The sequence below is a fragment of the Falco naumanni genome, chromosome Z (assembly GCF_017639655.2).
Source record: "Falco naumanni isolate bFalNau1 chromosome Z, bFalNau1.pat, whole genome shotgun sequence".
NCBI lineage: Eukaryota > Metazoa > Chordata > Aves > Falconiformes > Falconidae > Falco > Falco naumanni.
The window spans coordinates 70,842,420-70,856,463 of record NC_054080.1 but is presented as its reverse complement, the minus strand read 5'-3'; the positions used below and the strand labels follow the sequence as shown (position 1 = coordinate 70,856,463).

General features: G+C 42.7%; 1 protein-coding gene across 1 annotated transcript; it reads right to left on the bottom strand.

Annotated features, from left to right (window-relative positions):
- Positions 1-1,101: 1,101 nt before the first annotated feature.
- Positions 1,102-3,858, bottom strand: RPL37 (ribosomal protein L37). The gene is made up of 4 exons (XM_040580581.1): positions 3,772-3,858; positions 2,892-3,027; positions 2,513-2,597; positions 1,102-1,211 (listed from the first exon to the last, which is right to left on the bottom strand). Exons 1-4 carry the CDS (start codon positions 3,772-3,774, stop codon positions 1,142-1,144), a joined length of 294 nt encoding a protein of 97 aa, XP_040436515.1. The 5' UTR covers positions 3,775-3,858; the 3' UTR covers positions 1,102-1,141.
- Positions 3,859-14,044: the final 10,186 nt, after the last annotated feature.

Sequence of the window (14,044 nt, the reverse complement as noted above, 5' to 3'; positions counted from 1 at the left end):
TGTTCCATACAAAAGCAACAGCAGGAAGCTGTTCTTTTGTTTAGGAACAGCCCAACTAGATACACTCAAGTATCCAAAAGCATTACCTGTACTACATTTAAAAATGCAAGAAAGTGCAGTCAAATATATTCCCGTTTAACACCTGGCTGAAAATGTCTTCAGTGGTTGGCTCAAGCTGGTAGGTTAACTGCTGATCCTCCAGTACTGACAAAGTCGTGTGCTGCTTCCTGAACTTCAAGATGAAACCAGGAGTCACAGTAAGAACAGCCTCAGAAACTTAAAGCATCAGAAGTTTTGGGGTTTTCTCTTCAAGGCACCTGAAAAGCCTCTGAACCCTTGCAGTGCTTACTGCTATTCCCCAAACTTTTATGTCACCTTATGACTTTTTAAAAGCAGTTTGAAAGCCAGCTGAGAAGCCCAGTAACACACCATGCAAGGTACAAATCCATTGGGCACCAATCCACAACCACCCTGAAGTGCCTTACTTCTGTATTGTTACTACCTGCCGTTTACACCCAGCACAGTTAATTCAGATCTGTTTGTGCACGAGCTTTCCACACCAACCTCCCCAGACCATTCAGACAACTTCTGTCGCAGCTACCACAGATCTCTAACCGCTTTGTGTCTGGCAGTATGCGTGCTCCACACCTGGAGTTACTTTTTGCCCAAGCAGCAACGACCCACTGAATAAGCAATACCTCTGCAGACCTCTCAGCACCACACAGCAGTGGAAAATGACGAAGGCTGGAAACCCCTCTTTAACTATTGCCTCCCAGAACAGCATGTAGAGCTATTATTCAAGTTACTATCTCAAAGATAAAATTCTAAATCTACCAACTAGGGCAGAATGAAACTCGGAGGCAATGTGGGCAAGTCCATAGTGCCAGTATTCCCTTCCTCTTTTGAGTAACACGCACAAGCCTCTAAGTGCAACACAGAGATAACAGTCCTTTTCAAGGAAAAGGTGATATCAAATGAAAAGTCAATTAAAAAATTGCTTGTAATGAGGTGCTTCAAAGCATTAAAAAACTGTCCGTAAATACATGTATTTTCAGGATTCCTGCATTTCACTGAAGTAAAACATGCACACAAAGTGACACGTCCTGGATAAGACCATTTATTTTAACAAACAGATGAGCCTTTATGATGAACTGGAGGCTGCAACAGCTGCTCTCTTGGGCTTCGGTGTAGTTCCCTCACGGAATCCATTCCTGCAAGTAGAAACATGGTTACCACTTCTAGAAAGGATGATCACTGCTCCAGGTTATTTTCTGACAACTAATGTTTTAGATCAAGTTCACCAGCTTCTTCCAGCTTATCTCAGTAATGCACTGAAATCACCATGGAGTTGGTAGGTCCAGACATTTTTAATAAACATCTTTTGTTAATAAATGTTTGGAATAAGCAGTGTGGGTTTTGCTCTCTTCTGCTGCAGTTTGATTTCTTCAAACAGGAAGATTTCAGTAACTGAGTGAACACTGCCAGACTGCATCACACACGCTACACCTGCTGGAGGCACTCCTTACTTTATGTTCCTATTAAGCAACTCAGCAAAAGATCTCACGTTTGTGAAGCACAAGTTCATTTCTTATAGAAATCCTCTGTGCTTTCAACCATCGGTTAAGACAGGTGTGACAAAATAAGGGTCTGCACCAAGTTCCCTTTTGGATATAACATTTCTATTCAATGACACCAGTGGAAAGCAGGCTGCTGTTGCACACTCTAAGGCATTTTCTGGCCACTGCTGATTAAGACTGTGCTCACCAAAACAGATGAATGGATCCCTCAGCTACACTCAGGTCTGGGTCTTAAGACTCCTACTTTTCGCTATTAAATCCCATCTACATTTTTATGACAAGACCCTTTCATTACTTGGTATTTTCCATCCAGATTTCTCATTTATTAGGCCAGAAGATACAGAGCTCAGTTTTAGAACATGGAGGTCATTACAAAGGAGTAAGTTTAACAGCACAATATCCCCACCACTGCCTTCTAAATACAAGTAAGAGCTTTGTAACAAGTTTTAGAAACCTGTGATGTTATACATACTTACTACTAACTGAATTCCAAATAAGAGAGCTACTACTGAAGTTATTCTAGTCCTGACTTTTGTTTTTGTGGGCAAAAGGGGACTGGAATGCATTTCAAGACTTGTCTCTTACAAAAACCCACACTTGAGCACAACTGACAATTTAACAGACTCACAAACAAATGCAATACTACACAAAGCATATCTTTCTAAATGTGGGCATTTTATTACAATAACATGTGCTCTGTACTATCTACACTTAAAAGAGAATCAGAGCTTATTATACAACCTATGTCTTAACAGTAAATGAGCTTTTTTTATCCTCAAATAATACGCAGCCACTGACATAAAGCATCATTTCATTATATATTTAAGAGTTTCATACCACATTAAGCGTATGCTAACTTTGAATGATGTATTTTCTAATTTAGTGATATCTATGCAGGATTTCACACCACACTAACTTGTAATAAAATATTATACCTGAATCGACGGTAGACCTTTTTCAGGTGCCTCATGCGACCAGTACCAGTGGTGTTGCGTCTTTTAGCCTTTGCGCTCCAGTTATCTAAAACATATAAGTTACTTTTACTCATCCACACCAAATAATTTAAGTTGCACATTACAGTTGTACAGCACAATTATTCAATCTGAGAGAAGAAAAAAGAAATCATAAATTAAGCAGATTTCTGTGTAGTAATACCGAATGTTAGAATATAGTTCAATATGCATTAATTTTAAAAAAACCTCCAAACACTGCAAGATGACACAGTATTCCTCCTTGGTTGGAAAAAGTCAAGACTACCAGAAAAGCAAAAACTCACAAATTTTTAAAAAGTCAGTTAAAAAGTTTGTTACTTACACTTTCTCTTACGCTTAGCGGGGTAACCACATTTCCCACAGGTAGATTTCTGCAGATGGTACGCCTTGGATCCACATCGACGACACAATGTGTGCGTCTTATTTCGCCGCTTACCAAATGACGAGGTACCCTTCGTCTGAAAAGCATTTTGAGACACAGCATGTTGAAAATGTCGAACACCTACCCATTATGTAACTGAAAGAAAAATTAGCTTACAAAAAAATACATACAAATCCAGTAAGACGAATAAACACGTCAGCCGCATAGTGAACGCTGAAACATCTACCCAGTCTCGCCTACAGGTCGCCTCCATTTTTATAAATCATTCCCTGGCGCCTCCTGTTGCCCTTCCACCCCACCCGCCGCCCTGTGCCGGAATACCACGAACACACCGCGCGGTTATCTCCAGCTCCCTTCCCATCTCCCCCAAACTCATCGCTAACAACCAGTAAAACTGCTCCTTCCTGTAGAAGGCTACATGCTCCAGGCAGAGCAGCCGCACTCACCACAGAAGCCTTCCTCTGGAACCCCCTCTTGCCACGTTACCGCGCGGCTGCTTCGGCCACGGGGAGAGCGCCGGCCCGGCCCGCAGCAAGCACGTAGCAGACCCCGGCTGCGCCCGGGCGGCGGCACGGCCCCGCACCCCACCGCAGCCTGCCCTCCCCGCCCGGAACGAGCCGAGCCGCGCCGCGCCGCGCCACGCCCGCACCCGAGCCCCCGCCGCCAGGCCCTCGGGCCCCGGCCCCGCTGTCCCGCCGCCGAGCGCGGCCGCAGCAGAGCGCAGGGCTCCCCCGCGCCCCAGGCAAGACCCGCGGCACCGCAGGGCCGGGCGCGGAGGCGGATGGCCGCGGATACCCAGCACCCGCGCCCGAGCACTCACCATCTTCTCCGGCCGCCCGCACCAAAGAGACCGAGCCCCGCCCCGCTTCCGCCACGGCCCGGCAACCGCTTCCGGGGGATGACGTCACGTCCGCTCCCGCGCGGCGCGGTGGCGGCCCGGCTGCGCACGCGCGGCCCCTGCGTGCGGTGGCGGGGGCATGGAAAGCCGCGGCGTGCGGCGTGGCACCACGGCAGAGCCGGTGTGTGGGGTGCCGCAGTGTGCCCTAGGCTGTGGCCCCGCGGCTCCCGGGGTTAACGGCTGAGGCGTAAATAGTCTCTGCCGGGTGAAGGAAGGGCTCCGTGCACGCACGTAGGCTGCCGTGCTGTCCGCTGTAGGCGTGCAGCAAGCCGGGCCTACACGCTGGGGGGAGACGCTGCTTTATTACAGAGCCCGGCAAGTCTGGGTGCTGGGCAACACGGCCAGCATGCCGCCGTACAAAGTTACAAACATTGTACACAAAACGTTACTGCACTTTCGCTGCCCAGAGGGCAGGTCCGTACAGATGATTTGGCACACATCTGCATATCCATTACCTATAGCATGCTGAGGAAGGGTCTGAGTGGGCCTGGGACCTTCCCTTAGGGTGTGATTTTTTGTATTACGATGAGGATAGTTCCTTCCAGGGCCAGGCTGAAGGCCGTCGGTGCTGACTCATGAGTTTAACGTGACCAAGATAGTCTCAAGTGTGCACGGCCTCCATCACAGAGACAGCACGCTCTTTGTTCTGTCTTTCCCTAGGCTGACCCCCTTCATTAGAAGCCCCTTCATTCGTCATTCTTGACAGCTCTAGAGGGTCAGCTTGACCTAAACTCTGTGCACATATAGTTAAAGACTAAAGCAGAGTTCAAGAATTCTGGTGTTTAGACAGCAATGCTGGCACATAATTTTTAACTCCAGTGCTGCTTCTCTGCAGTAGTGCGTGTGCTGCTCTTCGGAGGTGCCTACAGCTGTGCTTCAGATTGCAGAGTCAAGCCCTAGCCCTACTTACAACTTCAGTGAAAATTACTCGAATGAATGAATGAAATTTAGGGACAAGGTACTCTTGGCTGTAATACATACTTTTGAAGTGAACTGCCTTAAAAAATAGGCAGCTCTCCTGCTGTCTCCTTGTCTGTGACCCCATCCTGGCCGCCCCATGGTAGGGGCCAGTCTGCCTGCAGTTAAAAGCACCATAATGGACACTGTTAATGCAAAGTCAGGTTTTATTCATTTAAATTCCCACATGCCAGGTGACCACACATCTTCAGTAGACTCACAATCTACACACAGTTTTATCTTGGAAGCGTTAATTTGGGGGAAATAACATGGACAGAGAGAAACTGAAGAAAGTTCTGTTTCTTATCCCCAGTTCAACACCTTGTCCTGTCAAAGTCAGAAGTTGATGATAAAACCAGTTTATTTATCCTTGATTGTAGAAGTATACAACCTTGTCTAACAGCTCTTGATAAAAGTATGTATTTCTTTGGCAGGCTAGTTCTCATTCATTCTGCTTCTTGTTTACTAATAAAAATGCAGTTATTCCAAAATACATTTCTCTGGACCTGCCGCATGCCTGTAAACTGCGAGGAGCTCTGCCACAATGAATGTGTGGACAGTTGAACCCCTGTAACATGGAGCTCATTGTCCAGAAAAAGAGATCATCCCATGGCACAATCCCCAAAGCAGTGAAGCTGTGTCTGCTGCATTTTCACTCCTGGACAAATCAGCCTTGTATGGTTATCTCGGTGTTAATTTATCTCACTTGTTTCCTGAGTGTGGCCTCTCCCTGAATTCCTTTCCTGCTAATTTATGTGCTGGGAGGCTTTTGACCTCTGCTAATGTTAAGGGAAGGGGCAAAAAGCCATTTTGACTTTAGCAGCATTGTTTCCAGACACACAAAGGTGTGGCCCTGGCTGTTCACTGAGCTTCTTCATTTTGGTTGGCAATTTCTATCACCGAAGGAACACCTAAGGCAGAGGTGTTTGCTCACATTCATTTTACTTCACCTGAAAATCCAGGCATTTAGTCCATCCATGGCACCACTGTTAAAGGAGAGAGACAAATGGTTCCAGAGGGTAAATCGTCCCATCTTAAATTTGGTGTCTAAAGTAGGCTGGAAAATCATCCTTGCGAGGAACCCTTTTCCTTCCATTAGGCTAGGCACATATGTGACTGGTTTTAGGTAAAATTAATTTTGCCCTGATTGACTTAATGAAAATATTTTAATAACAGTTCTGTCTTGCCAATAATCAAAAAGAGAAAACTCAGTGTCCTATGGATGAAACGCCACACAAAACCTGATAAGCTCAAACAGTATGAATACATGCTACAGACCGGGCCGGAATCATATTTCTCCCAGCGACCTTGCTGTGTGGCATTTGCCTCGTGTCTCCTTTCCTCATTCTTTCTCGTTAGATCTCAGAAATCTGGAAGATGCTGTGAAGACATTGGACAGATGCCATGGCAACAGCCTCCAAAGGAAGTATGTTGGTTTGGCTGCCTGCAAGGATATACTGCTGGAGGGATTATTCTTGTCCTTTGTGCGATAAAAATAATCTTGTTCATTTACATGTCTTTAAACCTGTTAGGATAGAAAGATTTTTGGTATTGTAATGCAGTAGTCTTTAGTATTCAGGAACATTGGATACTTTTAGGGTGGAGAATGGGCAGAACTGTGGCTGACCCAGTACCATCTCAGAAGCTCTTAGCCCCCATGCAGGTCGCAGATGAGGATAGAGTTCACCACCCATAGTGAACTCCAGCCTGCTCAAACCACACAGACTCCTGTACTGGCAGTTGCTGAATGGCACAGCCTAAATTCAGCACTGGCTAATTTACCCTTCTTCTTTGATGCATAAAGAAGTAGTTAAAAATCTAGAAGGCAAAATGCCTGGATTTCAGCACCGTCTTTTTAATGTCGGAAATAGTCTGTCACTGCAGCTGGTGTCCCATCACAGTTTCCGCACTGTAGAGGAATTTTTAAAGGACCAAGGACATACGTTACCATTGTCCAAGTTGGACAACCCAGGCCTGTTAGTTGAAGCTGCAGAGCAACTTTAAATTGTCCTTGGAACAAGCAGTGTGAGAAAGAAAACAAGCTATGCACAAACAAGAAGCCAGGTGCAGAGCTAGTCCTGGGAACCGAGAAATCAACAAATCAACACACTCTCATCGGCACACTGTGATCAGGCGCCTGCAGCATGCTCACCGACGGGCGCCCGCATGACCAGAAACTTTTATCCAATCACCTGTGTGTAGAGTCGTGTGAGCGGTTGGTTTAAGTTATAAATATGACCTGTTTGTTTAATAAAGTGAGCACGGCATGTATTGGTGTGATTGTCGTGACTTGGCCGACTCTCCACGGGTGACCCTCTTCGCTGCACAGCACTTCTAGTCCAGCCACGTCCGGTGGTGGGAGCAACTCTGTCATGCCCGCAAACACTGATCCTATTGCAGATCAGAGTTTACTGAATACCGTAGGCAAATGCTTTTCTGTATCCCCTAGCACCATGTTCTGCAGCCTGTGCAATCTGGTTGGGGTGGAAAAACCGAAGTGCAACACCGAATATGCCCATCCATTTTTTCTTCCATCCCTCTGGGGTATAAGGCCCTCTGCCTCAAGCTGATTCCACCCAAGGCCCATAGACAGACCTTCCTGACCTCCTTGCTCTGCCCAAGCACTCACTCCCAGTCCCTCCCACAACTGGAGCAGAGCAGTCTTACAGATAAGTCCAGCTCAGGGTCAGGGAGACCAAAACCAGGGCTGGCTAGGCAGTAGAGAGGAAGACGGGTATGAGTACCGAAGAACCTCGGTGGCATTTATTGAGCACAGGTTTGGTGTCATGCTACTACATCACGCCATCACCAGGGTGCAGTACAGCCATGGTGGTATTTGCTCCAAAAAATAAAGTAGTTGTACTGGTTCTGTGAAACCTGAACACTGCTGAAAGGACTTGTGTGTACCAAATGCAAGACTGATATCCAAGCAACTTCTGTCTAATGTCGTCATTGTGCATGTGTAGCGCCCTTTGCACAAACAGGAGTGACTTCAAGGGACAGGAATAGTGAAGATTAAAGCTTCATATAGACTAGAAACTAGTCAGTGATTGATACCAATTATCTTCAGAGGTGCAGACAAGATGAAGTCTTTATTTCTAAATGTGATCTTTTAGGTCAAAGGAATGCCTTTCAGTACCCTCTTGGATACTGATCACTTTGACCTAGGTGACAATGTCTCAGGAAGGCTGCAGGAGAACTGAGGGATTCAAGGGCAACATTTTCAATGACTGTCAGTTTGAATGCCCTTGCCTCTGGATCTTGATTTGCAGAGGTAGAGAACTCGATTGGAATTAGTGGGAAATTTCTACACCGAATTTCTGTTACCAAGCAGCCACAAGAAACATGACTTTATTTGTATAGTATCCAGATTCTTCAGTTTGTAAAGGAAACTTTCATGTGTGAATTTGAACCAGAGACATTGGTCACCACAAGATGACAGTATAGTTCAAGTAAAACTGTTGTCCTAAACAACTTTGTAGAAACACACTAACAGTACCAGTAAATTAGGTTAATAAATTGAAAACAATATTATCTGTACAGTTTTTAAATCTTTATGACAATAACAGAAAATATGAGCAAACAGAAATGCTATGAAAAAGGCTGTTGCATCCTGCTAAGAGACTAATGAGTATAATACAAAAGGCTTTAAAATTTTTTAAGATGAAAATAGATAGAAGAGAATTAAATAACTGTTGCTAACTTATGAATTTGCTTGTTAAAATGTACTGAAAATGCTAAAAAAATCATAAAACCTCTTCATACAAGAAAGCATATGCAGTATGTATAAAATACATTTGACACTGTTGCATCCTATAACAAGTCCTGAATGGGAAGAGCCCCTTTATCACAACTACATACTCTTCCCATGCATTGAGACTCTTCCACAGAAAACGGCACAAAATATGACCTTACATGTAGTACACAGAAATCAATGCCAGCATTTAATAACAAAAGTCCATTATTCAAACTCACAGTAAAGAAAGTCTCTGAGTGTTTTTCTCTATACTGAATTGGAAATTTTCAGTCAGTCACCCTTTGTATTTGTCATAGCATGAATAGGTTCATGCTGATCACATAACATCTCTTCTACCACCCTTGTGAGCTGTGCTTATATAGGTATGTTGCTTTAGAAAAGCAACATTGTTTTATTACCACTCCTTAGCATTAAAGACCAGACAGTAGCCTTCAGGCCAGTGACAAATGCTTGGTAGACAGTAATACTTGGTAGATCATGGTCAAAGTACGACTACAATCACAAACATAGCAGGGCAAGAGCTCCCCACTCATTTCCTCAGCTGCCTTTAACTTTACCTTAGGATAGCTGGAGGGGGGGTGGGGGTGAATCCTGGGTCCTTCCCCACCAGAAGTGCCACTTAAAATCTATCTTTGTTGTTCTGTCTAGCTAGGGGAACAGGAGCAGCATGCCTCTGTACAGCAGAGGTAGCTACAAACCTTGGGTACACCTACTACACAGTGCAACAGTGTCATTCAGAATTTTAAAATTTCCCTAGGGTTTTTTTTTCATGCTTATGCTTAGATATATTAGAGGCTGGTAGGGCATTGTTGCGCTAAAGCGGTAAGTCTCGGGGTTACTGGCTAGCCTCAAGCTTGCAGAAAGTGGTTCCATGGCAATTTGGGCTGAGCAGCAGAAGGGGCGCATAGGAGAAAGCCACAGGTTCCTTGACAAGGTGACAACCATTTTCTTCACTTCCAGTTGTAGAACAACAAAATATTCTTGTCTTGTTAGTATTATTTTGTTAAGAAACAACCTATATTTATTTTGTTTTGTTTGATACTGTTGCCTTAAAACTTTGTTGCATTGTTGATGCACGAATGTGTGCACACACAAGCCTGGAACAGAATTTTCACTGGAGATAGACAAAAAGCATTTGAGCCACCACAGTCCAGAACTGTAGCCTACATTGCATTCCAGGTGGAAAGGTCCAGCTTTTAACCATGTTCCTTTTACATGGCAGCAGAAAATATTTCAGTTTGTTAGGAAAAGTTTTGTACCAGTACAGACTGCAAAGCACTGGACTGAATTTTCCCACAGATAGTTCTAGAGTTTTTGCAAAAAGGCTGGGCAAATGTTTGAAATGGCATAGATGTAATGGTTCTTGTAGTGGGAAGGTAAATCGGCTGGATGATCTTCTGAAGTTCCTCCCAGCCGTACTTTAGCAATGCTGTGATTTTATAAGAGGCCCTTAAGTATAAAGATATAACTGTATCTCTAATCTCCCTGGCTGTCATGCTCTTAGACGAACACGTTTGACCAATTTTATACTTGAAAAGTTAAGTCAGTTCTTCACAAATTCTGTCTTCAAATTTTGTCCGCTTTTCCCACTATGATTGTTGGCCAAGTAAATGCTATGGCCTCTACCTTACAAGCTTGCCTTGTGCTGACAGACCTGCATTTTAAACATCCATCCTTCCCCGGGGTAAAATATGTCTCTGACTTGCATTTTTAGAATTATTCTAAAGGACATTAAATGCAGAAGTTTTATTTCTGAACAAAAGAGTGGCAGATGTTGCCCAGTCATGTGTGTATATATGTGTGTATCTCTCTGTGCAGGCATATAAACATGGAAGATACACACTTAGCTGTACTAGCAATGTTTTCTTTCCTTTTGTTTTTACTAAAAAAAATACCAAAAGCTCATCTCATTCATAGGTAAACACGGCCTATATCTAAGCCCAGACACTATGGTTGAAATTTGCTAACTTGGAAGCTGAGTGTCTAAATATAACTTACAGTGTCTATTCTTTTATAATTTCAAATGTTCTGCTATGAATGATACATGGACATACTCTTTGCAAAAGAAGTATAATCTCAACTGGTGGGAAAGAAAAACTCCTGCAGAATTGTTGAAGTAAGAATCTTTGCCAGAAGCTCAGGAAAGGAATCTATCTTAAATTTAAAGTTAGATTCAAACAGCTGGCTACCTTACCCTCTGAATTTTCTCGCTTTATGTGGAATTACACACTTGCCTAGGTGTATCTGTGCCATCACATTCCCTCCACATGTTACTCAGCTATGCTTCAAGTGCATATCTTTATTAAAAGTATATGAATGATTTTACTTCTCAGTACCATTTCTTAGAACATGATGCTGTTCTCCTCCTGCAACGCTTCTGGGTAGCTGGAGAAACGGACATGCATGCCTTATAGTACCGTCTGTCTCCAAAGGTAAGCCGGTAATTCAGTTTTACAACACCCATCCAGGTTTGGCACCTGTTAGTGTTAAGAGCACCAGTACAGCATGTACATGGTACAGCACATTTTCAAATTTTTCATGTATGTTGCAATTAGAAGTATCCCAGTGTGTGAATAAATATCAAGCCATGCAGAACATGTACATTAGCTAAATATCAGGTATCTGATTTTCTTTCAGAAATATGTGTTTACTTCTCACAAATATTTACTGTTCATACATTTCACGTTTAATTTAGAGCTAACATTTGGGGGAAGAAAATACATGTGTCTGCAGTAAAGTAGAAGGTCAGAGAAGAAAACATTGGAGAAAACTATGGCACTCATGTTTAATCTGAAAAAATGGTAAAATAAGCCTATTATTTGCTATTTAATTAACCTCACATCTCACTTCAGTCATCCTAAAGAATTTACGTTTATCTTGCTGTGGGACTACTGCAAATGACTGCTTTTCCTGGTCACTCTGACCTTTCTCTAGAAATAAAAACACAAGCTCACTTTCAAGTGGAAAACCCCATTACTTCATAGTACTCTTTACCCTGTATGTAAATTTGGAGTTTGCCAGATGTGAGACACAAAGTGTAGGTAAAAAGGGCTGTGCAATGGAACAAAGTGGACAAATGCAAGTTCTATATTTATTGGCGATAAAGCCTGTTTCCCTAGGTAAAATAAGCTCACCTTCCTTCATCAGGATCACTGACATGTTTTATTATTTTCACCAGCTAAGAACCTTCCCTAAGTACAACTGCTTTGCTAACAAAGACCAGCTCAGCTCTGCAGTTTATTTTGGCATATGTTTTCCCTGTATTAGGCATTTTCAACTTTGCATTTACTGGAACTGAGGCATATGGCTCCATCAGGGAATTCCACTAACACCCAAGCACAGTTTCCCTCTTACACTATTTCCTTTTAACAAAAATAGAGGACAAAACTGTGCCCGGCCTTATTAGCGTGTGCAAAAAGGACAGAGAAAAAATTGAGCTTTTTGAATTTTTTCTTACCTGTTCATAATGTGAATCTCACAATCCTCTGGCCACAAGACCCAGAGTAGACTACCACATGTAGCACAGCTAGTCTGGAGTGGAAGGCTGTGCATCAGCTGGGAGTGCACAGGGAGATGCTCGTACTGGTCTGCCTGCCAAGGCAGCTAATACATAGAAAGGTTTTCCGAAATGTCTGGTTAAGTAGCTTCTATTGATATGATGTGAGCTGCACCTTAGCACCTTTCTGTCTTTGAAAGGCTGCCTTTGGATGAAGCAGGGCAAACTCAGCTTTGGCAGCACTTACACAGAGGATGGAGAACACGCCAGTATTTACAGTTTTGGATTTGGTTTATAGTGTTACTACTTGCTAGCTAATTGCTCTAAATTAGAAATGTATTTCAGTTGAGCTTGAACATGTGTTAGGGAGAGAGGTAGCCTAAAAAATGACTTCTTGAGAAGGGAAAAATACCCAAAAGAGTGTTGCACCTTAAAAAAGGTCACAAAACTGTGACAAGTCCAAGCCTACTTATTCTGTCTTACTGTATTTTAACAGCATAATAAAAACCCTTGAAGCAACAACATTGGTAATTGACTTTTTCTGCTGAGTCTCTCAACTATTTTACAAGTTTGTTATTGACTTCAGTCAAAACCAACAACCAGCCTGTCTCAAGGTACCTTTCTTATGGCTGATGATTTTTTTTTATGTGGCATTATTTCCCTGCCCCTGGCTTCATTACTGCCTCGGGAGACATACTATATAGTAATCAATAAATGGGCAGAAGTGCATACCTTTCTTGCCATAAGCCCACACAAAGGAGGAAACAGGAGGCTTCCTCATCTGTGCTATCACAAGCCTTACATTTTACATTCTGTCCTTGGAATAATCAGTATTTATTTCTTATTTTTTCATCATTTATAAAAATCTCAAAGTCATTTGCTAGCTCTAAAAAATCTGGACATTGCTGTTTGCTGAATACTTTTTCCTAGCTATTGGTTGTTCTACAGAACCTCTGCCCATATTATAAAAACTGTACTTCCAATCATTCTTGTGATGGTCTTCGACCATAGCAGCACCAAATGGGATGTGTTTACAGGCTAAGAACAAGTGCAATCTCCAGAAATGCAGATTCTTTCAAAGGTATTTGGTGATACGGTCTCCACGACCTGATAAAAATATTTCCAATTTAGAAAACTCCAACTTTTTTCTATACTAATCAAAATTAGTACATGCTGGTAATTGCATGGCTTGGTAGGCAGAAACTGTCTGAGGGTTTTATATCTGGAAATAACAAAGTATATCATAAATAGAGACACAGAAGGAGACATGTATTCACATATATACACACACAAAAAAAAAATTGAGGGAGTACTTTGACCCTGTGCTTCAGTACTGCTGCTTTGAGCTGAACAGCAAGTACAGATGGAAGGCAGAATAACTTGCAAAAGGACATCACGGCAATTTTAGGGACTTATAAGCTTGTTGTGGAAGAAGTAAAAAATATTGAGCACATCTAAATTTCTCTGGGAGCTCAGGTGAATCTCTGCAACTATATCAACCCTTTCTTATTACTGGTATGTTTTTTTCATTTATTGCAGTCTGATGGTTGCTGTATGCGTAGCCAGCCTAGAATCAGGGAGGGCAAAAGTCAACGCTGTATTATTTCTGGTTCTACACAATGCTCTGTATCACAGTTGCCCCTATGAAAGTTTGAAAAACTTACTTTATTTGTTGAACTTTGGTTCCAGCTGGAATACATCCACGAAAGCTGATACCAGAAAGTTTCACAGTAGCAGTTAGGGTTAATTACTGGCTTCTTGAGTAAGCTGGCAAAATTTTAATGAATTTTAGATTGTCCTAAAAATGTGGTAGTTCAAGAAGACATTCTAATAAGATCTGTTTCTTTGAAGTCCTGCCTTCATTTTCTTCCCTAATTCTCCTCTACAGGAGAGGAATCTTTGTTCTACTTATGGAAAAACATTTTTTAGGTTTTAATTTGAAGGTACTTGGAAATTTTCAGACAGAGACTGATGGATTTTGATGA

Coding starts and splice junctions, on each gene's coding strand:
- RPL37 (XM_040580581.1), bottom strand. Junction 2,598..2,891: donor CGCTAAGCGTAAGAGAAAGT/GTAAGTAACAAA, acceptor TATATGTTTTAG/ATAACTGGAGCGCAAAGGCT. Junction 1,212..2,512: donor AAGGTCTACCGTCGATTCAG/GTATAATATTTT, acceptor TTCTACTTGCAG/GAATGGATTCCGTGAGGGAA.